The sequence below is a fragment of the Ischnura elegans genome, chromosome 7 (assembly GCF_921293095.1).
Source record: "Ischnura elegans chromosome 7, ioIscEleg1.1, whole genome shotgun sequence".
NCBI lineage: Eukaryota > Metazoa > Arthropoda > Insecta > Odonata > Coenagrionidae > Ischnura > Ischnura elegans.
In genome coordinates this window covers 100830396-100847746 of record NC_060252.1, presented here as the reverse complement: position 1 = coordinate 100847746, position 17351 = coordinate 100830396, and the positions used below count along the sequence as shown (strand labels likewise).

The 17351-nt window shown below is 39.3% G+C and overlaps 2 protein-coding genes across 2 annotated transcripts in view; one reads left to right on the top strand and one right to left on the bottom strand.

Moving 5' to 3' along the window:
• Window positions 1-409: 409 nt before the first annotated feature.
• Window positions 410-1560, bottom strand: LOC124162186. The gene is made up of 4 exons (XM_046538618.1): window positions 1526-1560; window positions 1068-1145; window positions 761-990; window positions 410-676 (listed from the first exon to the last, which is right to left on the bottom strand). The coding sequence occupies exons 3-4, from the start codon at window positions 983-985 to the stop codon at window positions 446-448; spliced, it is 456 nt and encodes a 151-aa protein (XP_046394574.1). The 5' UTR covers window positions 986-990; window positions 1068-1145; window positions 1526-1560; the 3' UTR covers window positions 410-445.
• A 969-nt stretch (window positions 1561-2529) lies between these two features.
• LOC124161936 (low-density lipoprotein receptor-related protein 6) overlaps window positions 2530-17351 on the top strand; it is a 588121-nt gene continuing 573299 nt past the window's right edge. The window contains exon 1 of the mRNA XM_046538203.1: window positions 2530-2713. Coding sequence (XP_046394159.1) covers window positions 2596-2713 — 118 coding nt within the window. The 5' untranslated portion in view covers window positions 2530-2595. The remainder of the gene's footprint in view (window positions 2714-17351) is intronic.

Here is a 17351-nt window from a genome sequence, read left to right as displayed (position 1 = left end):
CATGTCATAAGCGCTGCACAAGCATGTCATAAGCGCTTCACAAGCATGCCAGGAGCGCTGCGCTAATGTGCCACGATCGCTTCAAACGCATGTCCGAATCGCTGAAAATACATTCCTAATGTGCCACTATACTATCGCCGCAAAAAAAGGTAGAACGCTGAACTTTAGGCATTTGTATGAAATTCTGCCGAAGCTCCACAGGGTCGTTTCAGATATCGTTGTACTAATGATCCATTGTTGTAGTCAAATAAACAATGAGTTGAACGATATCTGACACGACTGTCGAGCTTCGGCAGAATTTATACAAATGCTTAACGTTCAGCATTCTACCATTTTTGCGCCGATAATAGCAATCTTCAAGTACTACTTAAGTATGTGAGGGGCAGCAAGAATTAATTGAAAACACAGGTTTGCAATAAATGATTTTATTAATGATTACTCTGTTTTAAGTATACATTAGAGTACTGATTAATGATAGACATAATACACGAAGACACTCACCCATAATGACACTGCATATTTTCGTTCCCATAAACTTTTTCTTCTTCATCCCCTCAACTCCAGACTTTCCGGTGAGGCAGAAGTGCTTCGCTGCTTCGTCAGTGAATACAAAATATAAAATTTTGTATACTGAGGGCTGCTCCTCATCACCACAAATGCGAGCAATTTGAGTAACATGTAAAGAAAAATATTATGTAATCAATGGAATTCTGGTTGAAATTATCATAAAAGAATTAAACACAAATGATTGAGGCCTTACCAAATTATTGTGGAGAGATACATCCTCTGACAGTTCCCTCTCAAGCTCCTCTACATCATCCAAAGTTTTAAGAGGGAATTTCCGGTTGACGGAAATGCTCTCTTCATTCACTACAGGCTTGGACTTTAGCTCTTTCTTTAATTCTGTGAGCATGCTTAAAGCCATGCTCACCTTCCCATCTAATCTCCTGTATCTCTTTTCCCATATCTTCTCCTGAGCTTGCATGAACCCTAAAATTTTAAATGTGGAAAGGTAAGTGACCTTTATGTCAGTACTTATATAAATAAATACATGATAAAAATATTACCATGCAACTCTTCTGCTGTTGCCGGCCGCTTAGTCTCTCTTTCTTTCCCACCAGGTGCTTGCGGATCTAGTTGTTTTCCTGCTATGAGAAATGTCCATTAATTTTAACTCGTGTACTGCATAATACATCATCGCGTCAGACCATCTCGTTAGACAATCTTTTTAATATTTTACTAAAAAGGTTGGCTAACTAAAAAATTTTGAGCTGCGAACTTTTCCTGTGACATGCGTTACACATTTCCTATTTCACTATTAATGGAAACCTATATAATCAATATTTAAAAGCTTATATCCAATGGTTCCGAACATAACTACGACCACGTATGTAAACAAAAACACAAAGTCTTAAAATGTGTTTATATTCACCATGCTAGAATGCCAATTCTACCTAATTTCAAGGAGAATTGAATTTAAATTAACTAAAATTATACATTTTAAAAGAAGATGATAAATTCTTACCTATTAAGAATCCCCAAGGACGATCAACAGTTCCACAACGTTGGCCGCCATAGACTCAGTAAACTTCCCAAGCACCCTGGTAAACAATCGCGTAGCGGAGGATTGTTGCATTGTTGCACAAACTCGCATTAGCAGCGTTCCAGCAGCGTGCTGCAGGCATGCTTTGCGCATGCGCTGTTGATGCGCTGCAATTGCATGTTTCGCCAGCGCGCTGCGAAAGAGCGCTGCACAAGCGCTGTTACCGCGCTTCATTGAAACGGAAACGAACTTGCAGCTGTGAAACCCCTGTGCAGCGCTGCTGCAGCTATTCGTGTTTACTGGGTAGTTTTGAAACTTGTTTAACGTGGCGAAATAAAAAAATTCATTGGAGAGGCACCGTAAAAAATATCATCTATTTCATTTTTCCAGAAAATCCGGGGGGTCTGCCAGTGACCAGACAGTCATCTAGACCTTAAAATTTATATACTACACATATATACACGTCTCTGTATCAATTCATAGGCATTGGTTTCAAGTTTCATGGAATTACGTGAGTTATAATTTCCTTTTTTGTAGGACTGCGGGAAAATGCGGAAATATTTTCTCTAACTTTTTACTTAATACAGTAGAATAATTTCGATATATAAAATATATAGATCAATACAAAAATTCCCAGATTAAGTCCGAATTTATAGTGCCGCGAAAACAAACTCTTAGGAGTTCTAAAGATCGTCACTAGAGTGCTCTAAGTTTCCCATTCCCGGTTGTTAGTATATCAAATATCTGCTAGATAGCGCCTGCTCTGCTGCGACTAAAGTTTTCTTTTCGTTGAGTTGCTATTTTGGCTTTTAAATATCGTGAAATCTATTATTTATTGTAATTTAATATGAAAATAGTTTTTTTTATTTCTCTGAAAATATGATGTGAGAAGTTACTGAGAATTTAAAAACTTTAGAACTATTTCTTCAGAAAGCTACATCGCCGCGGAAGAATACATCTTCGTAACATGTGGGGATTTTCAATGGGAGTCGCGTTTTTCCGAATGGAGGGACATCATCTGTTTGTTTCGTGCTAGTGCATCGAATGTTTTTATGAGGTGTTACAGTGGTGTACAGTGCAAGTTATGTGGCAGAAACGTACATATTTTCGCTAGGATGGTGGTGGTGCCGTGGGTCATCTTGATAAGCTGTGTGTTAACCTTTGCTAATGGTAAGTGGAAGGCTCTCCTCTTCTTCTCAACTTTGTTCACCGGTGTTGACAAATGTATTTTTAAGTTTTCAAAGTTGTTCAGAGGGTTGAAAGTTGTTTTCGAGTAAAAAGTACTTATGTTCCCTTGCTTTTATTCGGTTTTATCCGGTATTACGTCTAAAAATCCTCGATTTTAAACTGATTTCGTGCAATGGCTGTGGTATTTTATTGGTTTTAGGCATTATTTTACTCCCATAGTTGTCGATTAAGGTCATCATTGTCTATTTAAAACCTTTTTGGTTTCATATGTTTAAGTAAAATCAATTTTAGAGACTCGGGTGCTTGTCGGTTCTGGGGAGAATCTTCCACCAAGGCTGAATGTAGAGGTTTTTTTAAGACCTGTCTTTAGTCTCTTCAGTGGACATTCCGTACCCAATACATGTATAGAAGTAATAGTACAACCCCCGATAGTGAGGAAATCTATTAGTTTCTGCAACAGAAAATCACGTTGACCTGTTGTTAACAGTCGAAACTTCCCGAGCTCACGATTTGTTTACATTTTTTTACTTGCTGGGAATCGCACTAATTTTAATGTAAACGTTATACGTTACTTATATATATTAAATTGTATTCCATGTCGTTATCCTCTTAAATTTTATTGGCGTTTTTGCATATTCGTTTTGGGGAGAACGGAGTGCCTTACGGAGTTGTGTTCATAAGTAGTATCGGATATTGATAGTGGTCCTGGATGATTTTCATCTGCACTTGTATTCATTGTTAATTATTGATAATGGTTGGCTATTGCTAGTTTTATGCGAGGTGCTGCTGAGCCCCGGGTTACTCATTTCACAGTTTCTATAACGCTGAAAATGATATTATCACATATTTTGTCTTCACAGTCTGTTATTGCTTTTTTGCTCTGCCGTATAATTTGCTCTCCTCCTGACTTTCAGGAACCCAAATCAGCCATACATTTTTCAAGAAGTGTCCTGTCGTAAACTAAGTCCGTATTATTTAAAATTCAACGGTAGTACACCCACTCTCAATTTTGGCCTAATCTATTTTGTTCCTCGCTTTGGTTTTTTGGTATTCGTCTGCATAACGGGTAACAAATGGCAAAACGGGTATTTTATATTCTCTTCTGTTATTTCAACGTATGCGTAAAAATAGTAGTGTGAATTCACAAGCGTTCTTAGATGTATTTAAAATTTTATTTGCGCTATACCACTTCATGTTTTTCTCGCGTCAAATTTAGGGTATCTTTCCTTCTATTCATTCTTAATTGAAGGATTCTATTTGTATGGCCGTTATCAATGCTGTCGCAACCTTGGATCCGAACCAATTTTGATGTTTATCATCATAATCACGTCTAAGGAAATTCTCTATTCATCGCTGTATTATTCCCAGATCTTTTTTGGTCTTATTCTATAGTGGAACAGGGCTAATTCAAGTGGGTGTATAAAGCCTTTCTTAAGATGTGATAATTCTCGACCCGAAGTAATTTAATCCTCTCCTAATTCTGTCCCGATTTTGTTGTTCACCATTTGATGTATTCGTTTGTATACAGTGTAGTTCTCATTGTCATTTCCTGGTGCTTCATTTGATCGAACACATTCCTGTAATTGTTCCAAGGATGTTGGGAAATAATTATCCATCTAATGGATCTTGCTGTTGAGTATGAGTCGTTTTAAACTCTAGTTAAAACTTGATAATGTTTATGGTTTTTCTCTGAATCATTCATTTTGTCATCGGTGACTTTTTTAAAAGCTTTATGTAGGTACATTTTTCAGTTCCCCATTGCCTGAAATGTAGATTAAAACTGGTAGAGTTGTCGTAGGATAGAAATAGTATAGAAATAGCATTAGCAATTGCTGTTCAGATTGCTCTCGTGTTCCGGTCATCATTGCCTCTCGTGAACCCAGAATAGTGGCCAGCTTTACTCCTTTTCTTTGCATCACGATATGCAGAATTGTTTTTTTTATCGTTTATTGTCCAAATGTATTTTAATCACGCTGTTCTTCTTCCGTCATGTTGGAATCAAGATCGTTTGATTTCATGTCACCGTGTGTCATTTACGTGTTGGGGTTCATCAGAAAATACATAGATTATCAAAAGAATTCCAATTCACCCCTTTTATCCCTGGAGGCAGGTGTATTACATGTCATTTGGTTGAGAGGGATGAGTGAACAGGTGGAACGGCAGGATTTCGAGTGATTTTTCATGGTTCCGCGTTCCGCCGGGGGTCGAAGTGTGCAGCCGCTGTGTGCGGAGTACAAGCGCTCGCTACGGGTTCCGTCCAGCCTCAGCTGAGCAAAACACGGATCGGGAGAAGTGGCGTGTTGCCGGCGATCCCAGCCCCCCTTCGCGCCAAGAGCGACAGTCGCCGAGCCGGGGATGGTAATCGAAGATAAGGCCTTCTGTTTATCTCTCTTTCGGGTCGTTCTAGGCTTTGTGATTACATCTCAAAATCTCCCCTTGGTGCCTAAAATGTCAGGCATTAATTAATTGGAAGCCCAATCTTGCCTCATTTTCAATTTTGAGCCGGAACCTTATCATCAAAAGATTTTGCAGTGTTGAGGACGACTTTCTTTGCGATTTTTGGTTTGGCTTTCGACGGCGGACGTCCGACTTTGCACTCCCAAATATGTCGCCTTATGATTTGCGTCGATTAAAGTTATTCTATGGTAATTTCAGTTGGAAAAATAGATTATTTCCGGTGCGTAGCAGTGGAACGATCTAAGCGAAAACTTCTTCGATACGAGCGTTGGAAAAATTGAATGTATTTGTTTTTTCCTGTGTTTTCCCGTAAACGAATAGCTTATCCTCTTGCAGGTCAAACAGTTGGCGTATAATTCATTTTCAGAATTGAATACAGCCCAGATAATCACGGCATTATCCCTTGGTTAGCCATAGCCTGTCAGCGTTGAAGGCTACCCGATGTAAGGCAGATTGAAGATTAAAATGGACCCTCAGATCGGACTGATCGGAGTCTGATCAGGAAATAGTGAGGTGGTGAGAAACTATGAAGCATCAAAAATCATCATTGGGAAACTGCGAAAGCCTTCGTTTTGGATTTCTGATACCTCTCGACGCTCTTTTCGTGAACCAAGTGGAAATCAACGCCTTTGATTCATATTTTGTATTGAAAATTGTCATTTTATTGCGGTGTGTTCTGCGTTAATTTGCTACGTGGATGCTAGACTAGCCAGAAAGGTATTACGACTCAAACTGAGGTGATATTTGAATCGGTCAAATTATGTTTTCTGTGGCTGATACCCATAAGAGGTATTTTGTTTGTATCTCCAAAAAGTTATGGGCTATATTATGTGCTTTTAACACCTTGTTTTTTAAAGAATGGTTGCTTCATAACATTTTTCAAATTTTGATTGTCTACTTGGAGGATATTTACTATTTTTACTGATAAAAATTAAAAAAGAAGAACTTTGTGCTTTCACATGAATATTAATTCACGACTTTACGACCATGGTTTCAACATTACGTCATGATCAGGTGAATTTTAAAACTTAAAAAATTAAAAAAGAAGAACTTTGTGCATTCACACGAATATTTATTCACAAATTTACGACCATGGTTTCAACGTTAGATGTCATCATCAATTTATGCCTCAAACAATCAATTTTTCCTGATTCCAATTAATATGTATTACTTACGTATAATTTGTGGATGTAGGCTATTCATCACATAAAGGCCGCTAATGTGCCCAAAAAATGTTCATCTACATCTACATCTACAAATTACCCTGCGAGCCACCTCTAGGGTGTTTGGCAGGGGGTGATCAATCACCAGCATGCAGCATGCATTTGGACTCCCACATGCACACCACACCGTCCAAGAAACGTCCCGTATAATAACAAACTATGTTGTTTCAGATAAGGTTGGCATGTGTGTTAAATGTGCACATTCCGCAGCGATTGCCGTTATCAATTAGCTTCTGTTATATACCTTTGTTTCCGCCAGGTAACTAGACCTGCACTTGTGTTTCGCGGATAGAGGTTCCATGCGTAGCTTTGGAAGTAGCGAGTTCGTGGAAAAATGTTGTAATTCGATCACTCGTAATTTAATTTATCCCATTGTGAATTGACCTTTTCATTAATGATGGCATTATGCATAATCATTAAAATGTGTAGGCGTATACTCTGAATACTAGCAATATTTGCTCAATCGGGGAACTAGTTTCCATTTGTACTTTATTTACAGAACGGAACAAAAAGATATCCTTCCTCATACTATGGTCATATAATTGTGAGGGTAAGCAATACCTATCTATCTACGTAGTACACACCACGAGCCACCTCTAGGGTGTTCGGCTGGGAGTGATCACTTATTAGCATGAAAGAGGAACCCCCCCCGCATGTAAACCGCACGGTCATAAAAGTATTACGCATAAAACCATAGTGTACGTCACATTCATCCAAAGACAAGACTTGCCAACTGTTAGTAGCGCCTATAGCGAAACAAAGCAAGGTTAGAACAATCGAAAAATAAACAAATGGAATGAGTCGTCATCGCGAGTGACGCCAATAATTTTATTAATCGAGACACCGTTGCTATGCGTAATAGTACGAGGAATACCTATCCTACAATTAATAGTACCTGTGTCATCGTAAGTTAGACAACTGATGCATTGCTAGCGATAAATGTAAATAAAGCATGGTTTTTCGGTTGCTTTTGGGTGATATACCATTTCAACGCGTATCCTAGAAGAATTACCTTGTCAATCTCATCAATGTCTTGGTCGTTAAGATAGTCATGTTAGTGTAACTGACCTCTTCGATAAACTCGGATGGGAATCTCTGTCAGACATTAGATTGAAAAAAAAGACTAAACCTATTAGATAAATTCAAGAGCAGTGTCTTTTCGAACGAAGTTAGCCATATCCTACGGACGCCAACATACTTCGGAAGATCAGATCATATAAATGAAATAAGAGAAATAGATTGTAGAACAGGCAGATTCAGAATCTTTTTTTCCACGATCAATAAGAGATTAAAACGGCAGCGATAGAACTCATAAACAGATAAGATGACTTGTAGTGTAGCATGCTAACCTATATAAAACTTAATGCATGTTTCTTAATTTTATTATTATTTCTAACAGGATATGGTAGTATAATTTGTTAGTATGCGTGACGTTTTTTGGACTGTGTGGTGTGCATTTGGGAGTCCAATTGCATGCTGGTGATTCATCACCCCCTGCCAGCACCCTAGAGGTAGCTCGCAGGATATTATGTAGATATAGATGTAAATAAAGCATGGTTTTTCGGTTGCTTTTGGGTGATATACCATTTCAACGCGTATCCTAGAATAATTACCTTGTCAATCTCACCAATACGTTGTCCTACGCGTCAATCGGCTGTCAAGCGAATCGTGACGGATGTGCGATTTGTTTCTATCGATCGCATTTGCCTGGATCTCATGTGTATTGCTGAGGTATTTTTTTACGCACGCCTCGTGCGTGTGCACTCTTGGTGCGAAAAATGTCATCTGCCGTCGTCTCCATAGCTTGTATTCGTTTCGTTTTTTTTGCCGCAATCTCTTCATTTTTTCGCCCGCATTCCGCCTTCGGGGGTGTGTCTTCACGCGGCAATCGCATTTTTCTCGGCATACCCGTCCATCTGATCGACGACGGATGTGGTCGCATGCTCCATTACGCTGAGAACCACTTCTTTCTCACCGGAGCACTTGCGCACGGAGCTCTTGAAGATCGGCGTCCCGCTCTCTCGGTTGGAGGCTATTGAGTCTCTTTCCAACAAAGCGTCACTCATTCCGGAGTAATGCACAGTTTCCTGCAATTTGTCCTCCTCGGTCTGCCACGTCTCGGGTTGATTTCCGATGGTTCGGGTTGGCGTGTTGATTAAAGTGTTGTCTTCCCACGCCATAGGCTCAGGTTCAAGTCCCAGCTGTGGTAGATGTTTTTATGAGTCAGCCCAATGATGCGAGCCATGATGCTCACGATCCCTGATCCCTTTGTGGCCGCGCGAAGAAAATAAACTGCGTAACGGAGAGATCTCAAATGTCTATCTTTCCTCATACTATTAGGGATATTAGCTACGGTGCCTTGATTAATATAATGAATGGCCTTACTCGATAGGACATTCATTGCATGTTTTTATTTGCCATAGTTCTAACCTAGTAAAGATTTGCTCTAAGAATTATTAACCATTGGAGGGTTTTCCCTTTGCTTGAATGTGGACGTATATTTTGTTACTTTGCGTAATATTTTTATGACCGGGTGGTGTGCATGTGGGGTCCTGTTGCATCCTGCGTGCTGGTGATTAATCCCCCTACCAAACACCCAAGAGGTAGCTCGCAGGGTATTATGTAGGTCGTTGAGTTCTTTGTAGGACCCTTCATCTACATCTACAAAATACCGTGCGAGCCAACTCTAAGGCGTTTGGCAGGACGTGATCAATCACCAGCATGCAATTGGTTTCCCACATGCACACCACGCGGACATAAAAATGTAACGCATACTAACAAAGTGTACTACCACATGCTGTTAGAAATAATAATAAAATTGAGAAACATGCATTAGAGTATGTACATAAATTAGTAGTGTACTCTACAAAGTTATCTAATCTATTTGTGAGTTCTAACGGTGTCGTTATAATATCTTATTGATCGTGGAAAAAATGACATTCTGAATTTGTCTTTTCTATACAGTCTATCTATATCCTTCGTCACATACATCCCATAAGTGTTGGTCTCAACTTCAAACGATTCTGGTCTCATCTCTTTTTTCCATAGCTTCCTAAGAAATATAGGTTCGTATTAGTCGATTGGATAAAATAGTACCACGAAGAAGAGCAATAGATCTGCGTTAATGCGTATCACGGTCTTTATGGAACTCCTGTCAACTGTGTTTGCGTTTCGAATGCGCGACGTCGTATCATTTTCCTTATGTTCCGATAAAATACCCTGTATAATAAAATATGTGATTTCCCTGGATAAAATGTCCTCAAGATCATTAATTATACAGTTGTGGCGGGTTTCCGAAAAAATAATCGAAAGAAGTTGGTTCAAAATTTGTTTTAGCTATTGCCTTCCAGGATACACTGAAATGATTACAAATGTAAAGTAACGTAACATGTATCAAAATTCAAATCTAGCCATCAACCACAGATCTTGTGGATAGGTAAACGGTAATTATGCTGTATGAAACAGAATCGCCAAATTCTTTTACTGAAAACTGAACTGACACCTAATATAACAGTAGCAAAAACACATAAGCCTTAATGAGCAAAGCAACATCATCACCGATTTTTTGCGCTACATATTTATTGTTACTAGTTATATTTTATATGTTTGTAAGCAGGTAATAATGGAGCTGAATGACTGACCAGTGCCTCTGTCCAATGGGTAGGTCTATGGATAAGGAATTGCATTATTTGTTGGATTTGACCTGGAAGAAGTGATCGCTGTAATCACGTTTACTCAGCCAAAACTTTAATTATGTACGTATATCGTTCTTGCTGTAAAGAAGGACTATACTCTTACCTATCTTCTCATTAAGCTATTGACGTTTTTTTCCTCCGCGCGTTTCCGTCAGAAAAGCTCACTAGTGCGGCAAGCAACACGAATTCAGTTTAGGGGTGGGGCTGGTACTTTAATATTTGGAGTCATCCATGCACAAGGGTTTCGATAGTTGTCACCCCTCCCCTGAGAGATGTGAGTATACGATTAGACTGGGTTTCATTTGAATACCCGGGAGAGCTATTTCCTGTCGTAATCTCTTTACTTTTCTGTGGTCTCTGTCGCAAATCACCGTGTAAGCCCCAGCCGTTGAATCCTCTACATTTCCCCTGGTCTGCGTAGTGCTTCACCGGTGTTGAACTCAGCCAGCCGCGGCATGTTCGTGGAGCGATGGGGGTGGCAGTTGTATGCATGAACTGTAAATGTTGTGGGCCGGAATCGGGTTTATGCGTGGGTTCAAATGATGTATTAGCTTTAGTAAAATTACTGAAATGCGGATTTCTGTTCAGTGACCTTATATCCATATCTTTTCCATGAGTAAAGGGCAAATTCGTGACATTTCAATTTCGTTTGTTGAATCGTTTTTGTTCGACGGAATACACCTCCCTGAATTCTCATAAATTCCCCGTTGCCTGTTTTTCTATTTCGTTGAGTGGGCAGAGCAATATTTTCTGGTGATTGTTGGATGGGAAATTAGTGTTCCCCTTCTTATACCTTTGCTTTAGTCGCTAAGGAGATGCATTTCCGATATTTAGTTTCGCTAAAAACTGTAGACTCGTAGATAAGCTAATCAATTAAGTTCATTCTTTTTCGTTCCTTTTAATTTAAGAGTTAATTTTATCATTTTAGTTATTTTCTTATTGATTTCTTTCTGGTATTCCTTGGTTTGATTCTAATCAAGGATGGATTTGCCTATTTGCAGTACTCCACCTGTGTTGGGATTAAATTTCTAAGTGTATTTATGCTCTATATCATTTGGAGAATAGACTTTTTCACGATTTTTGGGGGTTCACCCCGCTTGCAGATTTGTGTGCTGAATGCTTTTTTTATTACCTTGAGGAACGCATGCCTCGAATTGTGTGTTGGCGAAAAGTCACCCTTTGCCTAACATCCTTGAGATGGCTCTCAGGGTATTTTGTAGATGTTTTCACTTGCGCTGACACATCGGAATGATCCTGCATTAGCTATTAGCATACATATGACAATTACATTGTTACAGAATTTGAAGTTAACATTGGTTTGTTGGAATATTTCATATGGACCATAGTAGTGTACTCGTATGTCTTCAAAGATTTACTGGTATTTGTCTATTTATCGTTTAATAAAAGATAATATCATTGGAATGCATTTAGAAATGCATATATCAGTGATAAAAACAAATAAATTATCACGACGACGATAGCTCCATTAACTATTTTGGTAGTATTTGGTTTTACCCTTGTATTAAGTCTTTTTGAAGTCGTGCATTACTGCTTAATGCCTAATGGTTCGTTAAAACCCAATCCATATGACAGGAGGTTAAAATTTCTGTAAGTAGGTTCACCTTAACACCTATTCGGTCGACTTGACTTCGTGTCTTGATGATCGGCAACTCATTTGGTTCTTCCATAATAAATCGCGTTGGTACTCGCTAGAAAATAACTCTGCCTTTCTTCTGGGTGGGTATGCATAACCATTCCGGCTCATGCTCTATTCCTGTTTATGACTTCCTCATTGTGTCAGAGTTACGGGTAGTTGTGTTACTGCAGGGTACAGGGAGGTTTTCGGCCTTGACTCGAGTGAGTGCACGACTAGCCCGGTGTATATTGCTTCTGGAAATGGTTATTAGGCCCCAGGTAGGGAAAGCGAGAGGGAAGGTCTATAACCCTGCTCTTGTGTGTTTTATGAAAGGAAAGGTTTGTTTTTTTCCTAGCCTCTTTCTTCAAGCATTTCTCCAAGACTCTTAGAGGCCTTTCCATGGGTGTTGGTAGTATGGTATGAAAGGTCACGGTACTCGGGGGGATCCTCACTCCAAGGTTTATAATTATATGGTCGGTCTCAACGCCAGTCCGTTGATACTTCTGAAGTGCTAGGGGTGCTCCTCTTGAACGGTGAAATATGTGCCATTGGTAAAAAAATCCCCGGTTTGCACTGCGATCTTCTATCCTCCCTTGTAGGGACATAATTTTTTCGCGCCGAATTACTCTTTTTAAACCCATCTTAAAATTTTCTTCAAAACCTACGTGTATTGGATTGACCTTAGTCAAAATATGCCTGTGCGTCTTATATTTGCATGTTGCTACGGAGAAACTGCCGAAAATAAAAATTTTCAAGTTAGTGAAAGTGCGCAGATTTTGACAAGGGCCTGTTATATACTACCTTTGACATTCAATATGATGGAATGAATAGTCAAGGAGTAGTACTTCTCGAAAAAAATTCTAGGAAATTTTTCGTTTCGCTTCAATTTTATTAAAGAAATAGCTATGTACCGTGATATAAGAAAGTTATATAAATGTAAAACTTATATGCAAAATTTGTTATTATTTGAAAAATATTTTGTTTTCAATTTTTTTTCTGATACCGGAGATTTCTGCTGGACTTTTTAAAATTATAGTAGATCCTTTTGCTCTCATCTTCCATAATTTGGATTAGTTCGGGGAAATACATTTGAAAAACGTTATTCATAGTCTATGTTATTATTAATGTCCTAAAAGATGTTTTTAGCTTGAAGCAGTTGAAATTTATTCGAAATATCTTTTCTTCTTCGGTGAAGCACCGTCTTTCACACTTAGCTACTTGCAATTCTGGGAGTTATTTAGCGAATAAGGTAAGAAGGAATGATTTAATCTAAAGGAATGATCTATGGATTTAATGTGATCTGGTGATGTTTCACTTCCGCGTTTTTTGTTTCAACCATCGTCAATTACGCCTGGTTGCCCGCAGTATCACGTGCAAAAGTGCTCAGATTCCAACTCTTCGATTAAATTAAAAATGTACTTGTCTCTATATCGTCATTCCTTGCACATATAAACCCGTGATGAGGTTTATCTCTTGAAATGTTATGGCTTCTTAAAAGTAGATGCATCTGTAACGTAATGATTACTTAAATATAATTGTTTACGTGTATATTGATGTAATGTACTATACAGACTCATCTTGATTGGATAAGAGCCAATTTTATTGATCAAGTTTGTATTTCGGGGCTAATACTATCACGTATTTTTCCCTTTTCACTTTCTTGTCAGAGTAACCAATGATTGTGCCGTAGTCTTATGATGGTGGGTTTAATGTGACATTAATTAACTCATCTGCATTTTACCTTTGATTTACTACTTCATTCATTCACACGACGCCTTAAGCGTATACATTCAAATAAATTCTGAGGTAAGGAAATAAAGGGATAGGAGCATATAATAGAAAAAGGACGAGGACAACGGTGCTGTGGTAGATGGAAAAAGCCAGAAATCAGAGGGTAAAAAATGCTACCTGACTGGGACACGAACCCAGAACCTCATATTTTGTTTCAAAGCTCCTAAAACCTTTTTTTACCATGTTATTGTTTGTCTATGAAATTGTTACTTGTAATGTATTATACGTGCTATGCTTTCAATGTTGCCACTATGTTGGATAAATGGAACTTTCTGACAAGCTATATGGCTTAATAGGACCAAGTTTGTATATGCTAATAACGGTAATCTATATTTTTTATCTGGATTAAAAAAAAAGTTGTTGTCATTGTCGGCGGATCGGGCTGACTGATAGAGGGGTTGATTGACCTTTCAAATGAAAAAGAAATTGCGCTCATTCCTCTCTTGATCGCGCAGCTCCAGTCTTGTCAATCCATCCAATTGGCTTGAATTCATTCAATTTGAAGCCGGAACTTTTTAATATCGTACGTCTGTGTTGCTCGAGATGATGTTGATCGTCCATAAGAGTGAGTGCCTGTTCGCATCAGTCCTCCCTTGGTCATACACAGCTGCGAGTATGATGTTTAATCAGCATCGTCGTTTGCCGTCATATCCAGGGATTCCTAACGCTCTTGTTTGCTTCCACCTCGAGTTATAAAAGGAGGGGGGACGGTAATCGGCGGCTATTTCCCTTTGAACCTCGCTACCTATTATCTTAATTGAAGCGTTGAAAATATCAGAGAGGACCTCATCTGTCGGTGAGGTCGTCCGCCCGTTTGTGAGCCGTAGGGGTATCGGGTCGGCCTGGTCTCCGGAATAAGGGTTTTCGCTTTTTCCTGGTCGTCAAACCAATCGCAGTGTGGATTTTAGAACGAAGTCCGTAATTTTGGGGCCATGCTTAGGGTACACCGGGCACAGTCCGTTGCATCAGGCGTTGGATTTTTCTCTTGTCTCCAATGTTGGTATCTAGAGGATATTGTGATGAGAGTTTGCAATATGCTAGGCAGGTTAGGAAGGTAATCTTTTCAGGTGCGTAGAACAAAGTATAGGCTAAATTTGTTTTATTCATTCGGAGAAGATTTTTTCACAGACGACGTCAAAAATATCCTTCGTGTACCGTCATGCTTCACCCCTCCCCCCCTCCTTTAAAACTTTTCGCGCAAAACTTATTAATGGAAACTCAACATGGATACAGGAAAAGCAGATCGTGTGAAACTCAGCGCTTTTCGCCCACGATATTTTAGTCTCCGGGGAAGACAACATTCCAGTAGACGCGATTTTTCTTGATTTCAAAAAGGCATTTGATAAAGTACCCCACGGAAAGTTAATAATAAAGCTGAAATTTTATAGTCTAGACGAAGATGTCATTTCCTGGATAAGAGAATTTTTGGGCGACCGCGTCCAAAGAGTAGTGTTAGACAGTGCAGTCTCCAATGAGCTGTCGATTATTTTTTAGCTCAGCTTGTCTGTATAATTTTTTCATATTAGGGGGGCTTACTGGTTGTAAAAAATCCATTTTATAACGAGGCGACCGAAATACGCGCCTTATCACGAATTTTTTGTTTCTATTACGGTATTTACTCATGATTTACTGCTTACAATAAGTTTCTCTCGACCTGACGCGTTTGCTTGAGTTACCTTCGTTGGTACGTTATACTTCAGGGCTATTTTGGACCCGTGTCAAGTGTGCGATGACCTTACTAAAGGCCGTCGCTTCTCCTCACTCTTTTCGGCGACGGTTGATAGTTTTTTTTCCTTCGATCTCCATTTTCACCTCATCGAAAGCCGGTCCGAAAAATCTTCGCTCCACGTATGCCCGGCGTTTCGGTGCGAAATCCGATAGCGTTGTGGTGGTGTGCGATATATTTTTTTCGCACCATGGTCTCGTCATGGGACGACTCTAAGGATTTGCGATGGGTTTTACACACGCTCGATAATTTTCCATTCTACCCAACGTTCTCTCGTGATTTTATATACGCAAACAGAACGAACGCTCTTCTTGTGGAACACTTACATTGCGAGTGTGCTCCAAGACTGTCATGAAAAGAGAATGTTTCGTGGAATGAAAATTTTACGCATACTTAATGATATATTTCTACAGTTTGCTGTTGTAATGGCTCAGAGAGTGCTAGTGTTGTTGTACTCCTGATTGGGGGTCTGGTTTGGTAACCACTTCGGCGAAAAGGGGTGTGTGAGGGTTACGCGCGTGTTGTATTTATTTCGCCTTGTGTTTCAGTATTTGAAAAAAAAACGCGGGGAAATTAGGGAGCGATGTTATTGTTATTATTCGGGTATTTTTTGTAGTGTGTTTTTTTTTGACGCAGTATTTGAGTATTTGTTTCTTTCACTCTCTAATTCACCTGTAAGCACCTTCAATCTTTGTAGCTTTTCAGGTACCGGAATGCTTCCCCTTGTTTCGATTTTTTGTCCGTTATGGCTTATTCTCCAGGTAATTAATATTACTTTTTATTACTTTTAGCGTTCTTCTCATTAATTTAGGTTTTTATTGCCGTAAGGACGCAATTAAATGGTGTCACCTCCATCTTGATTGTATCCTTCATCTTAATTGTGATCACTTACGATTAGGTACATTCATGGTTCGTTGTCCTTTTCATTAGTCAAACTCTTCTCATTTCCCAACGGTACCACATGATTGAAAGCTGCAGTCTATTCACTTTTTCTTTGTATGTGGTCCATGATTCTGCGCGTAGGCGGATTTACTGGGGCACGTGCTCACCACCCCCAGAAGCTTAAAATAACAGACAAATTAATACGGTCATCATCACATTCGTTTTGTTTTGTGTATTACGGAGCTTCAATGATTTAATTTCGTATTAATAACTTTCATATTAAAATTAAGGGAATATTTCGTACTGTAATTGTTGTATCTTGTTTTTAATCTCAAGTAAGAGTAGATCGTTTGCCTGTCAGATTCTTGTGCCCCTCCGGAAAAAAAATCTGGATCCGCCCTTGTTTCTGCGCACTGATACGCAGATATTCCTCTCTCTCTTGGTTAGCATTTTATTGTTAACCGTACCAATAATTCATGTCGTCAATTTTCTTGTATTTATCGATTTCTCTTTTGGCATTTCTGTTCGGGGCAAACATTTCGTTTATGCCCAATTTCTTCCTGCATGCAGTATTATTCTAAATAGATCTACTTCTCGGGCGCTTGGTGTGGATCCCGAAAGAAATTGCATGCGTCCAAAATTTCTTGCCGGTGAAAAATCATCGTCAATCCCTTGGCTTCGACTAACGTCGCCGAATTCCCGCAGAATGCTGTTACCAACTAACACGTCCTTCCTTCTGTAGCTGTGGTTCATGGCTCGAGTCCGGGTGAAGGTGATAAGATTTCCTATCCAGAATTTTTTTCATCTCGGTACATTTTCTGATGACCTTCCTATCCTATGCAAGGATTTCTACGTTCGTTTTTCGCAGTATTTTGACCATAGTTTACCTTGCGTTTCGATAAAGCTTGCGATTTTTCGTGGGCCTGCAGGTGCGATCAAATTTCTCGTCCCTCTTCTGAGGAAGAATGATCACTCTTCAATGTCGTGGCCCATTTTCCTCAATCCTGGCCTGTTCCTTGCAGTCCGGCCGTGAATACCTGGTAATTCTAAACCTTTCCGAGACCTTTCCTCGTCCGTACCGGGAAACTACACTTCTCCTTCATCCTCACGGGCTAATGATTTTCTTGCTGTTGTCATCGTTTCTACTTCCCCTACTTCGGACCTAACAACTGTTATTTCTGCATTTTGTCCTCCTGATAGTTTTTGGCTG